General features: G+C 37.1%; 1 protein-coding gene across 2 annotated transcripts in view; it reads right to left on the bottom strand.

Annotated features, from left to right (window-relative positions):
• The window catches only part of INTS4 (integrator complex subunit 4), a 151,657-nt gene extending 134,841 nt beyond the window's left edge, over positions 1-16,816 (bottom strand). Inside the window, exons 1-6 of one of the 2 annotated variants that reach the window (XM_053708682.1) lie at positions 16,738-16,816; positions 13,038-13,235; positions 12,543-12,660; positions 10,341-10,447; positions 4,573-4,758; positions 1-30 (exon numbers count right to left, since the gene is read on the bottom strand). The exon at positions 1-30 is cut by the window's left edge and continues 21 nt beyond it. In XM_053708682.1, coding sequence (XP_053564657.1) covers positions 1-30; positions 4,573-4,758; positions 10,341-10,447; positions 12,543-12,660; positions 13,038-13,235; positions 16,738-16,791 — 693 coding nt within the window. In that variant the 5' untranslated portion in view covers positions 16,792-16,816. The remainder of the gene's footprint in view (positions 31-4,572; positions 4,759-10,340; positions 10,448-12,542; positions 12,661-13,037; positions 13,236-16,737) is intronic. The other variant, XM_053708683.1, reaches the window with a different exon arrangement.
• Positions 16,817-18,950: the final 2,134 nt, after the last annotated feature.

Raw genomic sequence — 18,950 nt, 5'->3', positions numbered from 1 at the left:
CAATTTCATCCCTCTCTCATGGAGCTGTAACTGAAGAAAGACATTGCTTCAATTAACCCACCATTGTTTAACACATGAATTAGATTAAAGAAAAACTATTTACCAGAAGGAAAAACAAACTTATCAAAGAAACTTTAGTGAAAGAGACGTGGTGGTTTTTGCCTGAAATATATATGAAGTAACAGATATTTAAATACCATTATCAGTTGTGCACTTCTTACTAATGCTCATTAGCTTATAGGTACTTCTTACTAACGCTCATTAGCTTATAGGTACTTCTTACTAACGCTCATTAGCTTATAGGTACTTCTTAACGCTCATTAGTTTATAGGTACTTCTTACTAACGCTCATTAGCTTATAGGTACTTCTTAACGCTCATTAGTTTATAGGTACTTCTTACTAACGCTCATTAGCTTATAGGTACTTCTTACTAACGCTCATTAGCTTATAGGTACTTCTTAACGCTCATTAGTTTATAGGTACTTCTTACTAACGCTCATTAGCTTATAGGTACTTCTTAACGCTCATTAGTTTATAGGTACTTCTTACTAACGCTCATTAGCTTATAGGTACTTCTTACTAACGCTCATTAGCTTATAGGTACTTCTTATTAACGCTCATTAGCTTATAGGTACTTCTTACTAACGCTCATTAGCTTATAGGTACTTCTTACTAACGCTCATTAGCTTATAGGTACTTCTTACTAACGCTCATTAGCTTATAGGTACTTCTTACTAACGCTCATTAGCTTATAGGTACTTCTTACTAATGCTCATTAGCTTATAGGTACTTCTTACTCACGCTCATTAGCTTATAGGTTCTTCTTACTAACGCTCATTAGCTTATAGGTACTTCTTACTAACGCTCATTAGCTTATAGGTACTTCTTACTAATGCTCATTAGCTTATAGGTACTTCTTACTAACGCTCATTAGCTTATAGGTACTTCTTACTAACGCTCATTAGCTTATAGGTACTTCTTACTAACGCTCATTAGCTTATAGGTACTTCTTACTAACGCTCATTAGCTTATAGGTACTTCTTGCTAACGCTCATTAGCTTATAGGTACTTCTTACTAATGCTCATTAGCTTATAGGTACTTCTTACTAACGCTCATTAGCTTATAGGTACTTCTTACTAACGCTCATTAGCTTATAGGTACTTCTTACTAACGCTCATTAGCTTATAGGTACTTCTTACTAACGCTCATTAGCTTATAGGTACTTCTTACTAACGCTCATTAGTTTATAGGTACTTCTTACTAACGCTCATTAGCTTATAGGTACTTCTTACTAACGCTCATTAGCTTATAGGTACTTCTTACTAATGCTCATAAAGAGACATTTGAGTTAAAATGAAAGGGATATTAGACACTAAATGCATGTTATAAGCACAGCATTAGGATTATTCCCTCCCTCTAGTCATGGATGCTTTTATGTTGAAATTAATTTTTCACTAAATTCCAGTGCTTACCTTTATGCACACGTGCAGCATCTCTCCTTCAGATATCTACAGTGTAACCTAGGTTCCAAAACTGCAGCACCCATGATTAAGAGGAGGTGCATGAAATGTACTTTACTTTAATGATTAAGATAGAGTATACAATAAAAGAAATATATATTTATAATGTAATTTAATTATCAGAATATGCATAGACTTTTAATATGCACACTTTATGAGGCACCAGCTCCTACGCATGTACAAGAGTGCACACTATATATGTATTAGGGGTGTACTTTAATAGACAAAGCACCCTCAGAGTGGGATCTCCAGGGTCTGATCGATAAAAATTATCCCAGAACAACATTACGAGCCATCATTACAGCACCAGAAGAGGGGTAAATCAGGCATGACATGCTGGGGAGAAAAGAACGCACAACCTAAAGTCTCACTAGACGAAGAGAACAAGCATTCAGGAAATACAGTGAGGGCACCACTTTCACTAACGCTGCAAGAATCTGAGCATATCATCAAAGAAGACCTAGCTCGACATGGTTATCAAGTCATTCACCCAAGTGCAGAGGAGTGGGTGAACTCGGCTGAGTTTTCTAAGATGGCACTCATGAAGATGTCGAGTGTCCAGATCCCTACCTCAAAAGCGATCATGGCGATCATCAATGCCAGGGGGGGGAGGATCACCTTCCTCTACAACAATGACTGCAGACAGTATTGGCATACCGTGCTGGCCCTTATGGATGGAACGGCACCCCTACAACTTTATCCTCGACAGTAACCTAATTACTATTCAGTGGGTCAGGGCCCTAGAAGTATCGCTGGATCTTCAGGGAAGGAAGTGCCCACAAAAAACACCACCAGCCGATACTTCAAAAAAACACTCTAGTCTACCAAAATGGCTTAATCTATCTCACCTAGGGATTCTTCTCTATGCAGATGCTGGGGATCTGCTCTATACACAGGTAGACATAGTACATGGAAGACGCGTATGTGAAGTACCATAAAGATCCGGAGGACATTTCAGAGTCTGCACTGCAGGGTTCTCTGTATACTGCATAGATTACTGGGGACAGGTTTTTCACACTGTTATGACTGAAGTTTATTATTCTCACGAGTTTCATTACCTATACTATATATATATATATATATATATATATATATATATATATATATATATATATATATATATATATATATATATATATATATATATATAGTTCTAGAGGTCTTTACTGCAGTTAATATGTTATATTTGAGAAATTTAGATGTATTTGGTACTATATCTTATGTTCACGTGTCTCAGCACAGTAGGCATATTGCAAATAGAGTATATACAAAGCAAGACTAGATCATACAATTATAATTAGCGACATTTTCACTTCAAATAATCCCTTATTATTCTGCTATATATATTGGGATTTTGCAACTTCAGTTCCCAAACTAATCTATTTATCATATTGTATGCATTAGCTGTTTTCTGTTGATACCATGTTTACTGTGACGACTATATCGTTTTAGGTATGTGTTCTCATCTTGGGGGTTTTTGAGGGTGACCCCAGAAGTGACAATTTCCTGCATAAATTACACAACAGATGTCACCACTCTTAATATGTTTGTATTGTAGGCTATTTTTACTTAAAGGACCAGTCAACACAGTAGATTTGCATAATCAACAAATGCAAGATAACAAGACAATGCAATAGCACTTAGTCTGATCTTCAAATGTGTAGTAGATTTTTTTTCTGACAATTTTAAAACGTATGCCTTTTTCTACTCCCCCTGTACCATGTGACAGCCATCAGCCAATCACAAATGCATACACGTACCATGTGACAGCCATCAGCCATTCACAAATGCATACACACTTATTCTTGCACATGCTCAGTAGGAGCTGGTGACTGAAAAAGTTTAAATATAAAAAGACTGTGCACATTTAGTTAATGGAAGTAAATTGGAAAGTTGTTTAAAATGGAATGCTCTATCTGAATAAAGAAAGTTTAATTTTGATTGAGTGTCCCTTTAACACAGGCTTCTCCCTTAGGGCTAGCGGACGAAGCCTTGGGGAGATAACAAAAATAGAAGGCTTTACTTGGCATATGTCAACCTTTTCTAAATTGAAAACTCCATGCCTGACATAACTTATAGAATTTTGGAAAGCGTTTGCATACATTTACTCTTTAAGGAACCTGAAACTATGCTCCTCCTAAGCTAGTTCCACTACCCAATATCATACATACAGTATACACACCCAAGCATAGAATAATAGAAACTTGCCTAACAAGGTTTAAACTAATGCTAGTTACATTTTTCATCCCCCCCACTTGTTATGATTTAGTCAGAAAATGTATTAGTCATCTCCAACTTAAATTAACACTGTTTCGTGTTTGTTGCGTGTCTCTAGTTCTGGCGTATGCATCCTACCATATGTACGTCATTACCAGCCTAACATAATTCAGTTCAGTGATGCGCTTGTTCTTTATATAATGTCAACCCCTGATTGCAGTAAAGCTCAATAATAAGGTCCAAGAGTGACCTATCTTAAAGTTAAGGGGATAAAAATGAGGAAATAACATTCATTTTTGTACAATATTATAAATCAAATATGCTGTGAATATTTGAAGCTTTGCAAACTTATGTATGAATATTTTTCTTATCCTCAATAAAAATATTAAAATAATAAAAAGAAGGGTTCAAAATGTATTAGTTTTTTTCTAGTACAAAATAATGCAATTACTATTTGTTTCACTTTATATTTAAACAGATTATACTTAACTTTTTTCATGCAAAAAACAAATAAATGTAATATGTTTAGCTGCTGCACTTTCAAATATACAACAGAATTTTTATTTAAATTCCATGTCCCTTTAAGTATGGTAACATTTATCTAACACTGCAACATTATACACAGTGATTAGTTAGATCAGAGAACAAGCTCATTTGTATGTGTCCCTTGTGATTTGTGCTAAATTATTAAAAAAACTCAGAACAGTCAGCTGTTTCCTCTACACATCAATTTTTTAAATAAACTGAGGTCACCAATTTATATTGTCATTTTTGTCCTGGACCCTAAATCCACCTTTATGTTATATATCTGTAGCATGTCCCTAATTCTGTACCATAGCCTTTATAGCTGCAGTCCTCACGCGAGGGTCCTGATCACTGAAGTAGTCTCCGATGATCTTCTGGACATCTTTGACAGACGTGTTCTCTGCTTCTTTTCCAGTGCTTTTTTCTACAAAGCCAAGGCAGCCAATCAGACGCAGGCATTTGTTCCTGACGCCATGAGACGTGTCTGTCAGATGCTGTGTTTAACAGAGTAAGAGTTTTAAAAAGAATAGATCCAGCACTTAGCACAAACAATATCATTAAAAGATGGGTTTAATACTTTTGGTGTCAAGTCTAAAATCTGCGAGAACATGAAATTAAAAAGATCCAATGAGCATTTAAAGGGACATGAAAGGGCAAAAATGAAGTACTATAATGTATGCAAGAAAAAGTGCAACAACATAATGCTCTAACTATACGACAGAGGGTTTCAATTAATGGAGTACATTCAAATGAGGCATCAGTTACTAGTTGGTGTTCCCCAAGGGTCGGTTCTTGGGCCTGTTTTGTTTAACATGTTCATAAGTGATATTGGAAGTGGGCTTAAGGGGAAGGTTTGCTTGTTTGCTGATGATACAAAAATTTGTAACAGGGTAGATGTTCCAGGAGGGGTTGATCAAATGAACTGTGATATTAATAAACTAGAGGACTGGTCAAATAAATGGGATCTGAAATTTAATATTACCAAGAGCAAAATTATGCATATAGGATCCAAAAACCCAAAGACCAATTATAGTCTCAATGGTACATTACTGACTATAATTAAAGAAGAAAGGGACTTGGGAATTATTATTTCAGATAATTTAAAATTTGGTACACAATGCAGCAGTGCAGCCAGCAAGGCCAGTCAAATGCTTGGTTGCATTGGAAGAGGTTTTAGTAGCAGAATCAGCAAGGTTCTTATGCCACTTTACAGATCATTAGTTAGACCAAATCTGGAATACTGTGTACAGAAATATATAAATAAACTAGAAGCTGTCCAAAGGAGGGCTACTAAAATGGTAAATGGTCTAAAATGTAAAACATACAAAGAAAGACTCTATGATCTAAATATGTATAGTTTAGAGGATAGAAGGGAAAGAGGTGACATGATAGAAAACTTCAAATAAATGAAGGGACTTAATAAAGTAGAAGCTGAAAGCATTTTTCACAAAAAAATAAAATGTCAAAACAAGGGGTCACAATCTAAAGTTAGAGGGTATCAGATTTAGGAGAAATTTGAGGAAGCATTTTTTTACAGAAAGGGTGGTGGATTCATGGAATAAACTTCCATTTAAGGTGGTAAACACAAAGACTGTAAAGGAATTAAAAAATGCCTGGGACATGCATAAGGCTACCCTAAGGAAAAAGTAACATGTAATATGGGTAGACTTGATGGGCCTTTTTGGTTCTTATCTATCGTCAAATTCTATGTTTCTATGTTTACGTCTAAACCCTGCAAAGAGGTTAAACAGATAGCAGCTCCAGAGCTGTAATGCACTACTTGGAGCTAGGTGAACAAATCTGGTGAGCCAACGACAAGATGAATGGTTTGATAAAATAAGTAATGTCTCCTAAAATGTCATGCTCTGAGTTATATAAAAATCCATTTTCACTTTCATGTCCCTTTAATTTATTTTTACATCTATTTAACCCCTTAACGACCAATGACGTATGGGGTACGTCCTGCAAAAAAATGCAGTTAACGACCAAGGACGTACCCCGTACGTTGTTGGTCTTTGAAAGCCCTGGAAGCGATCCTGATCGCTTCCAGCCTCTTTCATGTTATTGCAGTGATGCCTCGATATTGAGGCATCCTGCAATAACAGTTTTGAGCAGTCTGATGCAGAGAGAGCCACTCTGTGGCCCTCTCTGCATCAGCCATTGATCGCCGTGTTCGTTGGTGGGTGGGAGCTGATCCAGGGAGGCGTGTGGGCGGCGATCAGTGGAGGAGGGGGGCAGGATCACGTGTGAGTGCGTGCGAGAATGCGCGTGCGTGCGTGAGGGTGGGTGCGCACGTGTGCGGGTGGGAACCCTACACTATGGAACAAGTATAAGGTTGGACTCAGTGGGAGAGAGGGGGGAAATAAAAATTTTTTAGCAATCTGGGAGAGGGTTGGGGGTTGTGGGGGGGCAGCTACACTACAGAAAATAGGTTTTTTTTTTGTTTGTTTTTTAAATAAAAAATAAAGAAAAACGTATTTGATTTCAAACTGGCGCACAATAAGGCAGAGGGGGGGTTAGAGAGCTGTTTGGGGGGAATCAGGGAGGCTGGGGGCTAAGGGGGGATCCTACACAGCAGCATATGTAAATATGCTAAAAAAAAATTATATATATATATATATATATATATATATATATATACACACACCTTTTATTTTAGTACTGGCAGACTTTCTGCCAGTACTTAAGATGGCGGGGACAATTGTGGGGTGGGGGATGGAAGAGAGCTGTTTGGGAGAGATCAGGGGGTGTGATGTGTCAAGTGGGAGGCCAATCTCTACACTAAAGCTAAAAATTAACCCTGCAAGCTCCCTACAAGCTACCTAATTAACCCCTTCACTGCTAGCCATAATACACGTGTGATGCGCAGCGGCATTTAGCGGCCTTCTAATTACCAAAAAGCAACGCCAAAGCCATATATGTCTGCTATTTCTGAACAAAGGGGATCCCAGAGAAGCATTTACAACCATTTGTGCCATAATTGCACAAGCTGTTTGTAAATAATTTCAGTGAGAAACCTAAAATTGTGAAAAATGTAACTTTTTTTTTATTTAAAATGGTGGCATGAAATATACCAAGATGGGCCTAGATCAATACTTGGGGTTGTCTAGTACACTACACTAAAGCTAAAATTAATCATAGAAGCTCCCTACATGCTCACTAATTAACCCCTTCACTGCTGGGCATAATACACGTGTGATGTGCAGTGGCATTTAGTGGCCTTATAATTACGAAAAAGCAACGCCAAAGCCATACATGTCTGCTATTTCTGAACAAAGGGGATCCCAGAGAAGCATTTACAACCATTTATGCCATAATTGCACAAGTTGTTTGTAAATAATTTCAGTGAGAAACCGAAAGTTTGTGAAAAAATTTGTGAAAATGTGAACGATTTTTTTTATTTGATCGCATTTGGCGGTAAAATGGTGACATGAAATATACCAAAATGGGCCTAGATCAATACTTTGGGATGTCTTCTAATAAAATATATATACACCTCAAGGGATATTCAGGGATTCCTGACAGATATCGGTGTTCCTATGTAACTAGCGCTAATTTTGAAAAAAAGTGGTTTGGAAATAGCAAAGTGCTACTTGTATTTATTGCCCTATAACTTGCAAAAAAAAAACAAAGAACGTGTAAACATTGGGTATTTTTAAACTCAGGACAAAATTTAGAAACTATTTAGCATGGGTGTTTTTTGGTGGTTGTAGATTGTAACAGATTTTGGGGGTCAAAGTTAGAAAAAGTGTGGGGTTTTTTTCATTTTTTCCTCATATTTTATAATTTTTTTAATAGTATATTATAAGATATGATGAAAATAATGGTATCTTTAGAAAGTCCATTTAATGGCGAGAAAAACGGTATATAATATGTATGGGTACAGTAAATGAGTAAGAGGAAAATTACAGCTAAGCACAAACACTGCAAAAATGTAAAAATAGTCTTGGTCCCAAACGGACAGAAAAAGGAAAAGGGCTGTGGTCATTAAGGGGTTAAAGGGATATGAAAACCACATTTTTTATTTCATGATTCATATAGAGCTGGCAATTTTAAGCAACTTTCCGATTTACTCCTATTATAAATTTTTCTTCATTCTCTTTGTATCTTTATTTGAAAAAAACAAGAATGTAAGCTTAAAGGGACACTCCAGCCAAATTTGAAAGACATATGGATGCATTTCAGTTTTAAATAGAAGCATTTTGTAATATAGATGTATTAGCAAAAATGCTTCAAATAAAAGCTATAGCTGTTTCAAGTGTATTTAAGTATGCACTGTGCACCAGCATTTTAAACACAGCACTTTTAGAGAGCCTAAATGTGCTTGTATAATCTTGTAATGACAGAATTTCTTAATTGCTGATACAATACAAGCCCCACTATCATTCTGAGCAGCTGCAGTATTCAAAATGCTGGTGAACTGACAAAATCTAGCTATGCTTCACATGCACCTGCAGAGAAAAGTGTTAACACTAAAACAGTGATAACTTTTACTAGAAGCATTTTTGCCAATGCATGTATATTGCAAATATGTTTCTATTTAAAGATGTAATTCATCTATGTGAATTTATATTTTGGCTGGAATGTCCCTTTAAGAGCCGGCCCCTTTTTGGTTCAGCACCCTGGGTAGCGCTTGACGATTAGTGGGTACATTTAGCCACCAATCAGCAAACGCTACCCAGGTTCTGAACCAAAAAGGGGTCAGCTCCTAAGCTTACATTCTTGCTTTGTCAAATAAAGATACCAAGAATACCACGAAAAATTGATAATAGTAGAAAGTTGCTTAAAATTATATGCTCTATTAGAATCATGAAATAAAAAAATGTGGATTTCATGTCCCTTTAATAACTAGTTACTAACTACATATAACTATTTAACCGTTTACCATTGTGACTAAAGTCAGAGGCAAATTTTAAATAGCCATCATCTTGCACGTCCCATTAATTAGTTTTCTCTCATATCATTTTACAATTAGATATGCCATTACAACCCCTCAATAGCGGGTAAATATAATGTGAAAACCACATTTTTTTCTTTCATGCTTTAGTTAGAGCATACAATTTTAACCCCTTTTCCATTTTCTGACCGTTTGGGACCAGGGCTATTTTTACATTTCTGCAGTGTTTGTGTTTAGCTGTTATTTTCCTCTTACTCATTTACTGTACCCACACATATTATATACTGTTTTTCTCGCCATTAAATGGACTTTCTAAAGATACATTATTTTCATCATATCTTATAATTTACTATACCTGACACATCCCACCCCCTGATCCCTCCCAAACAGCTCTCATCCCTCCCCCACCCCACAATTGTCCCGAAAGTCTGCTAGTACTAAAATAAAAGGCTTTTTTTTTTTTTTTTAAATATATATTCTGCTGTGTAGGATCCCCCCTTAGCCCTCAAGGATCGCTTCCAGAGCTTCAAACCCCAGAGGACGTGCCAGGCGTGTCCTTGGTCGTTAAGTGTTATCCAATGGATAGGGTTGCCACCCGTCCCTTAAAATACAGAACGCTTATAAGTTACACATGCTGCAGGGTGTGCAGAGGGGAACATAAATTGCACCCCTTGATAGCACTATTCATGTTCCTCCCTGCACACCCTGCAGCATGTGTAACTCATAAGTGTCCAGGAAAACATGGCTGAGGTGGCAACCCTACTAATGAAGGACGTGTCTGGCATGTCCTTGGTCGTTAAGGGGTTAAACAACTTTCCAATTTGCTCCTATTCAAATTTGATTCAGTCACAGTCAACATTGCACTACAGCTGAACAAATTAGGTTAGCTAATGATAAAAGGTATTTTTCTGCAGCATCCAATCAACAACTAGACCCCAGTAGTGCACTGCTGCTCTTGAAGCTACCTTGGAATGCTTTTCAACAAAGGATACCAAGAGAAGGAAGCAAATCAGATAAATGTGGTCAATAGGAAAATTGTTTAAAATGACATGCTCTATCGGAATCATGAAAAAAAAAAAAGTAGGGTTTCATATCCCTTTAACATAGCTCTTCTTCCAATTCCACCCTTGGCGTGTAGAGATAATAAGCAGAACAAAACACCAGACGGCATCCACTCACCTTGCAAGCTACATCCACCAAACGCATCCGAAGAGGCGCATTATCTAACAACTTCATCCCAATTTCTAACAGTGTATCAAGCAGCTGAGCCAGGACTTGATGAGATTCTATGGGCAACAAAAAAAGGAAAGGGTTTTATGTTGAAGCACATGCAATGTAAATAATATATATTAAATTCTAATTAAAAAAACTGTTCTATCACACGTGAACACAGTAATTATTAAAAGCGTTGTCTCTCCTAAGATTTCTGTGAAGGTGTAAAATAAAATAAAGCTAAACCAGCGAGACATAAATCTCTGAAGACACCACTGCTCTCTGGTATCTTCCACTGCCCTACAAATTTGCACTTAAAGTGAATGTAAACTTACGACTACTGCCCCACAGCATAGGATAGACTTTTAATTCATAAAATGTTTTTTATTTATGGATTTTCGCAAATTTCTACCTTTGTAGCACTCCGACGATAAGCGCAGTTCTCCCGCCCCCCATATTGTCTAATTAATTGACAGATGACGATTCTTAAAATAACTAATCCTGGGATGTTCAGCCCCTTTGCATAAACGCCACGGGCCGGGGGGTAAACAAGTAATAGTTCTTTTAAGAATCGCCATCTGTCAATTAATTAGACAATATGGCGGGCAGGAGAGCTGTGCTTATTGTTGGAGTGCTAAAAAGGTAAATATTTGCGAAAATACATAAATATAAAACTTTTTATGAATTGAACCCTGGCTCATTTTTAAAAGTCTTTCCAATGCCGTGGGGCAGTAGTCGTAAGTTTGCATTCACTTTAAATGCATTTACGCTCATATATAATTGGCTACAAGCAAGCTCCTAGCAAATCCAGAGGTGATACAAAGGTAAAGCGCAGAAAAATACGTTTTATTGCGGACTAAAGAAAAAATCATCAGCAAGATTAATACATTCTATGCTTTTTAACCCTGCAAGAATATTTTTCTCTTTTTTTAACCAACACTGCAAAATGTTTTATACGCATGTATGTTTCTGTAACATTGTTTTTTACATATATGCAAGCACAGCAAATAATAACACATATGCTTATCATATTTAAAGGGACACGAAAACCCAAACATTTTTGTTTCATAATTCAGATAGATCATGCAATTTTAAACAAGTTTCCAATTTACTTCTATTATCTAATGTGTTTAATTCTCTCTGTATGCTTTGTTGAAGGAGCAGTAATGCACTACTGGGAGCTAGCTGAAAGGCAATAACAAGAGGCATATATGTGCAGCCACCATTCAGCAGCTTCTAAACCTACCTATGTATTCTTTTCAACAATAGATATAAAGAGAACAAAACATATTAGATAATAGAAATAAATTGGAAAGCTATATCTGAACCATGAAAGAAAAAAAATCTGGGTTTCATGTCCCTTTAAATATAGTAAGGGCCCAAATAGATAGTTGTCATGATCACGGTTTACACTAAAGAAAATTAATTTAAAAAAAATAACTCGTCTTATTTTAATACCTAGAGCTGGTCAGAATAACAATGACTTTCCATTACATTTAAAGACAGATACATGATTGACACTTTATTGATAAAACTGTTAAAGAAAGATCTGGCAAAAAAAAGAGCCAGCAATTTTCTACATACATCCCTTTATAAAATAAGTTCCTGGCTCTTTACAGGGACAGGAAACCCCAACATTTTCTGTCATGATTTGAATAGAACATACAATGTTAAACAACTTTCCAATTTACTTCTATTATCAAAATTTGCTTCATTCTTTTGTTATCCTTTGTTGAAGGAACAGCATCTCACTACTGACAGCTAAATGAATGAACACATCTAGTTGGCCAATCACAAGAGACAAATGAGTGCAGACATCACTCGCAGCAGCTCCCACTAGTATAGGATATGTGCGTATACTTTTCCATAAGGGATACCAAGAAAACAAAGCACATTTGAAAATAGAAGTGAATTTAAAAACGTCTTAAAATAACATGTACGTTTATTTTTTTACTTTACTATCCCTTTAAATGTGTGGCTTTTTGCTCAGTATTCGGGTTCAAATGTTTTAAATACAACTGTACACAAAAATATGTATACAGCCCTAAAAGGCATTATCATATCCTCAGCCAATGCTGCCATACATAAGTAATCGTTATATCCAGCGCTACGGAACTTGGCGGCGCTATACAAATAAATGATAATAATAATAATGTAATACAGACTTACTCTCATTTTGAAGTGTGTTGATCACATCGTCCACTATGCAATCAGGGCAAAACCCAGAGGTCTTGGATAACAAACCCAGCAAAGATGCAATCTTCACCCTCACTGATGTGTCATTCTCCTACAAAAAAAAGAAAAAGTTAAAGGGACGTTCATCTCAAATTGAATTCTCCATGAAATATTTAATTATGCATAGTAAAATAAACTGTGCTTTTGTTATTTATTTTCCTGTAATGTATACCTGAAAATTATCTACTATACCCAGCATGGGATAAGGCTGTAGACCTAACCCTGCAACATTCTAGACAGTTGCTGCATGATCCATTCAGGAGCTCATTTATGCCAGCCACAAACTGGCCACACCAAAGAAGGTACAAAAAACAATGCAAATTGTACTAAAATAGTTAGTGCTGTTAGTGGCCTATGAAGGAATAAAACAAAAAATGAGTAATCCTGTTGTAATATGTACATGAGAAACTATATTAGCTCCCTCATCACCTTGTAATAATGCTCCAAAAGGATTCTCACAACACCTTCCACGCTATCTGCCTCGACGCGTTTCCGTGCAAACTGTAGGAGGTACTGTAGGGCATCAGCTGCAGATGTTGCTTTGCAAAGGTCAATATGAAGCGATGCGGATTTGCTGGGTTTTGTAAGTCGCAACTTCTTAGCAGAAAGATCTTCCAATGGCTGCTGCTATTTATGGGAAACACAAGCGTTTATACACATTTGGGTGAAACAGGGGAGTGGGCACGTTGCAGATAAAGTTTTAAGCTTGTGATAGATAGATAGATAGATAGATAGATAGATAGATAGATATGCAAAGTTCTTCCTCCTGAGTTTCATATAAATTTGTCAGATGGAATCTAAGGTTGATAAATTGATATGAAATTTAGAAGCCAGACATATGTTGTTGTTGGGGAGGGGGAGGGGCGGATTGTTCTAAGTTTACCTTTTTGAACCTTTATTCAGGAGCTGGTAAATTTGTATCAAACATAAGAGCCACAAAGTAATTTATGTATATAGATGTGTATAGAAAAAAATACATTACATTCTAGAAGCTGTGGCTTATTGTAATCGGATTTGTTAATGTTCTTTCCTCTAACACATTGTTTTTATTGTTGTATACACAAAAACTTATTATTGATAACCAGCTCCAGTCTTACAGTCACTAACACAACAGCTCACAATGTCAGTTAGTCCAAACCATGGCACAGTCTCTCTTATCCCACTTCAATCTTTCACATATTTATTTTTATGATACAGAGGATACAATTAAAAAAAGTTTCCAATTTACTTCTATTATCAAAGTTGCTTCGTTCTCTTGTATTTTTTGTTGAAGAGATATCTAGATAAGTAGCATGACAGAAATAGTGCTGCCATCTAGTGCTCTGGTAATGTATAACATTGCCGCAAAACTGCTGCAGACACGTGCACACTCCTGATCTTACCTTCCTATTATTCATCAAAGGATAACAAGAAAACAAAGACAATCAGATAATAGAAGCAAATTGGAAAATTGTTTAAAATTACATTCTCTTTCAGAATCATGATTGTGAGGAAATGGGTTTATGTCCCATTAAATGTATTTTTAGGAGTACTGCTGAAGAGAGTTATACAAAACAGGATGTTGTTGGTCTCCATTAGTTTAGGAACCCACTGAAACTTAGGGGATCTTGACTGTGTCCTAGGAGTGGGGTGTGGGTAAAAACCGGATCCTGCCGGATCCATGTCTAATTTAGAAAAATACACACACACATTTAAGTGTTTTCCATACAATCCATACACTTCTGAATCCATCAATATTTTACGCAACAATGTTTGGGTCCTTTCAGAACCAACACTTTTTTTTTACAGAAAAACAGACGGATCCTGCCGGATCCATGCCTAATTTAGGCAAATACACACAAATTTAATTTTTTCCCACACAAACACATCCAGACACTTCTGGATCCAACACCATTTTACTCAAAAACATTTGGGTCTTTTCAGAACCAACACTTTTTTACAGAAAAACAGCCAGATCCTACCGGATCCATGCCAAATTTAGACAAATATACACAAATTTAAGTGTTTTCCACAGAAACACATCCAGACACTTCTGTATCCAACAACATTTTACTCAAAAACATTTTGGTCCTTTCATAACCCACACTTTGTTACAGAAAAAAAGCCGGATCCTGCCAGATCCATGCCAAATTTAAACAGATACACACAAATTTAAGTGTTTTCCACACAAACACATCCAGACACTTTTGGATCCATAAATATTTTACACAAAAACTTTTGGGTCCTTTCAGAAAACCAGACAGATACTGCTGGATTCATGCCTAATTTAGACAGATATAAACAAATTTAAGTGTTTTCCACACAAACACATCCAGACACTTCCGTATCCTTCAATATTTTACACCATAACATCTGTGACCTTTCAGAACCAACACTTCATTTTGCTTCAAAACAGCCGGATCCTGCCAGATCATGTCATGTCTAATTTAGACAGATATCCTCAAATTTAAATATTTTCTATACAAACACATCCAGACACTTCTGGATCTAATAATATTTTACACAAAAACATCTGTGTCCTTTCAGAACCAAGACTTTTTTACAGAAAACCCGTCGGATCCATGGCTAATTTAAGCAGATATACACAAATGTAAGTGTTTTCCACACAAATACATCCAGATACTTGTGGATCCATCAATATTTTACAAAACAAAATATGGTCCCTTTAAGAACCAACACTGTTTTACACAAAAACATCCAGATCCTGCCGGATCCATGTCTAATTTAGACAGATATACATAAATGTAATTTTTTCCCACACAAATACCTCCAGATACTTCTGGATCCATCACTATTTTACACAAAACCATCTGGGTCCTTTCAGAACAAACACGTTTTGTTTTTTTTTACACAAAAATAAACTGATTCTGCCATATCCATGTCTTATTTAGACAGATATACACAAATTGTATTTTTGTCCACACAAACACATCCAGACATTTCTGGATTGTACCATTTTTTACACGAAAACATCTAGGTCCTTTCAGAACCAACAGTTTTTTACAGAAAAACAGCTGGATCCAAACTGTTGGTTCTGAAAGGACCCAAATGTTTTTGAGTAAAATGTTGTTGGATACAGAAGTGTTTGGATGTGTTTGTGTGGAAAACGCTTAAATTTGTGTGTGTCTAAATTAGGCATGGATCCGGCAGTTTTTCTGTAAAAAAGTGCTGGTTCTGAAAGGACCCAAATGTTTTGCAATAATCTGTTGTTGGATACAGAACTGTCTGGATGTGTTTGTGTATCTGTTTAAATTAGGCATGGATCCGGCAGGATCTGGCTGTTTTTCTGTAAAAGTGTTCTGAAAGGACCCAAACGTTTTTGCATAAAATATTGATGGATCCTGAAGTGTCTGGATGTTTGTGTGGAAAACAATTACATTTGTGTGTATTTGTCTAAACTAGGCATGGATCCGGCAAGATCTGGCTTTTACTCACACCCCTAGGAGTGTTCTATAAATCGAGGGAGTCTCATTCTATTATATAATAAAAAATAAAATAAAAAAGTAAGAATGATTCAGTCCACAAGGCAGCTTTGTCTCAGTATTCATGTGTGTAACTTGCAATATTACTCTGGCTACTAAGTCCTATCCTTGTATCTCCCACTCATACCCAAAGACCACCCAGGCTATTCCACCATTCTAATCCCAGGTTCAAGATCCATGTGTAAAAATGATGGGAAGTATGCAATAATATGAAACTCCAAAAAGAGTCAATGACAATTAGTATGTCAAACACTGTGTTAGCTAATAAAGACCAGAATGTTTCTTGTTCTGTAAAGTGTTCCCCCATGAAACCCTAACCACATAACAAAAATATTAATTTAAAGCCCCCTATTTCATAATAAAAAAAAAAGGAAAACAAACTTCCAAGATCGATTAATTTATTTTGGATTCATTAACCAGAATATGAGAAGTGTTTATAGTGATTTTTGTATTTATGTCATTTTAAACCTTAATAAAAACAAGCAGGTCACAGACACTATGGGAGGCCTCAATAAAAGCACCAGGCTTTCCTGAATACATTAACCGGCAATGGGGCAGTCTAGTCAGGAAGAAGAATAACGAAAGTAATACGTTCGAAGCGTCTCTGATTCTGTGTACAATCGTCACCTACGTCTGCTTTACCCCACCTGCACTACTTTAGTAAATTCTTCGTAAACGCGTTTCTTCAGGTGCGCCGCCATATTTTCATACAGTTTGACCCTCGGAAGACACCGTACCCGGAAACTGACAGGACACAAAATTGTATCGAAAGAAAGAATGAAATGTTTAAATAAAGTTTCTTGAAGACCAAATAATACGTGATTTGATCAAGCGGAAACGCAGTATATGGCATTTTACAGTTACAAAATGTTTTTTAATACTTATTTAAATAAAGCTTATTAAAAACATAAAGCAGCTAAGTTTTAAAATTGACCTTAGAGTCAGTCACACAGGATACATACAAATACCTCGCACAGTTTACTAGTTGCCATGGATACTGTGTAAGGTTCTTACTGTAGTTAGGGATCGGATGGATATGCAGGGATTCTGTATTAGCTTTATATTGCAGCTTATCAAATAATTAGTAAAGAGACGCGTTGTACTCAAAAATAGGTATCATGCATGTAAAAAACAATTAGATTATACAATTTGTCCAAAGTAGGTTAGGTAATAGCTATTTAAAGGGATATGAAATTTAAAAAAATGTATTTTGTGATTATGACGGGTTTTAAAGAAAGTTTCCAATTTACTTTACATTGCAGGAAAAAATGCTGCCATCTAGTGATACTCAAATGGATAATATTCTTGCAAAACTGCTGCCATATCACTTCAGAAATGGGTCTGTGTTCTATCAGATCAGCCAAATTATCAGATTAGCCAATCACGTCACTTTTAGTGATGATATAATCAGCCGTCTGACCACAAATTCACTCACACAGAGAAAGTCCAGCACTCACAAGCTCTCAGCTAAGATTTAAAAGCAAAAATGGAAAGGTTAGTTACCGCATCTGGCCAAATGGGACAAGCCCAGGTACCACGTCAAGGTCATTTCTAATACCTGGGACCCTAAAACAGCCACACAATGCAAGCTCTCAAATCCAAACAAACTGGGAACAAGGGAAGGGTGCACAGGCTTATGTAATCACCCTAGACATATATAAAACACGGAAGGGGACTGCACTCTCATACCGGACCGGGTACACATCCCATGACCCTGCAACATGCTCAGCCCTGGGTGCTCACGGGCACTCACAGGAAGCTGTGCTGTCCCCAGAGCCACAAGCAGTTAACCCCAGACAGGTCTGGGTGCAAGAACCATAGGGAAAATTACAAAACAAATTAATACAACACACAGAGAAAGTCCAGCACTCACTTACAAGCTCTCAGCTAAGATTTAAAAGCAAAAATGGAAAGGTTAGTTACCGCATTTGGCCAAGTGGGACAAGCCCAGGTACCTCATCAAGGTCCTTTCCAATACCTGGGACCCTAAAACAGCCACACAATGCAAGCTCTCAAATCCAAACAAACTGGGAACAAGGGAAGGGTGCACAGGCTTATGTAATCACCTTAGACATATACAAATTCACTCACTGCGTATACGCTCTCAGCCTTCACCGCGTCCCCGAGCACCTTATGGCATTCCAATCGCTGTTCGTCACTTCGTTAATCAGACATACAGTATATACTCTGCACTGTAATTCCCCCATCTTCACTATCTTTTTTGCCTCCCAATAGGGGTTTCCTAGGGGGCAATGCCCCCTTTTGTAACCCTCATTCCCGAGGTTCACTTGGTGGATGCCAAAGGATCGGCTGGGCGCCACCCTTGAACCCCCCAGGTGGAGGCAAAAAGGATAGTGAAGATGAAGGAATTACAGTGCTGTGTGTATATATAAAATACCCGTATTGTTCCGAGTATAGGCCGCTCTTTATTATAAGCCGCACCCTTAAAGTTTGGTGCCATTTTAAAGAAACTATATTTTTCAGCCCCTCATCTCCCCCACACACAGACCCCTCTTAATCTCTTAACCTCCTTCCCTGACAGATCAGTTTTCTTACCCTCCCCCCTCACACACACATCATAACCTTCACAGGCTGCCTCCTCTTAACCCACTCAGCCTCCTTCCCTCACACAGTGCCCACCACTCCCTCTATTAACTATCTACCTTATATAAGCCTCCCCTAATCCCTCCTCACCCTTTTAGCCCCCTTCTTCCTCACACAACCCCCTCCTCACCACTTATACATACCCAATCCAGACTCACCCTTCTCACCCTCAGCACACACACATAAGGCAGCTCCCACCCTGGGTGTTAATGAGATTTATAGAGAGATTTTTGGTATTTTCAAAGGGGTTATTGTA

Source organism: Bombina bombina, chromosome 3, assembly GCF_027579735.1.
Source record: "Bombina bombina isolate aBomBom1 chromosome 3, aBomBom1.pri, whole genome shotgun sequence".
Lineage (NCBI taxonomy): Eukaryota > Metazoa > Chordata > Amphibia > Anura > Bombinatoridae > Bombina > Bombina bombina.
This window is presented reverse-complemented; position numbering and strand designations above follow the sequence as displayed.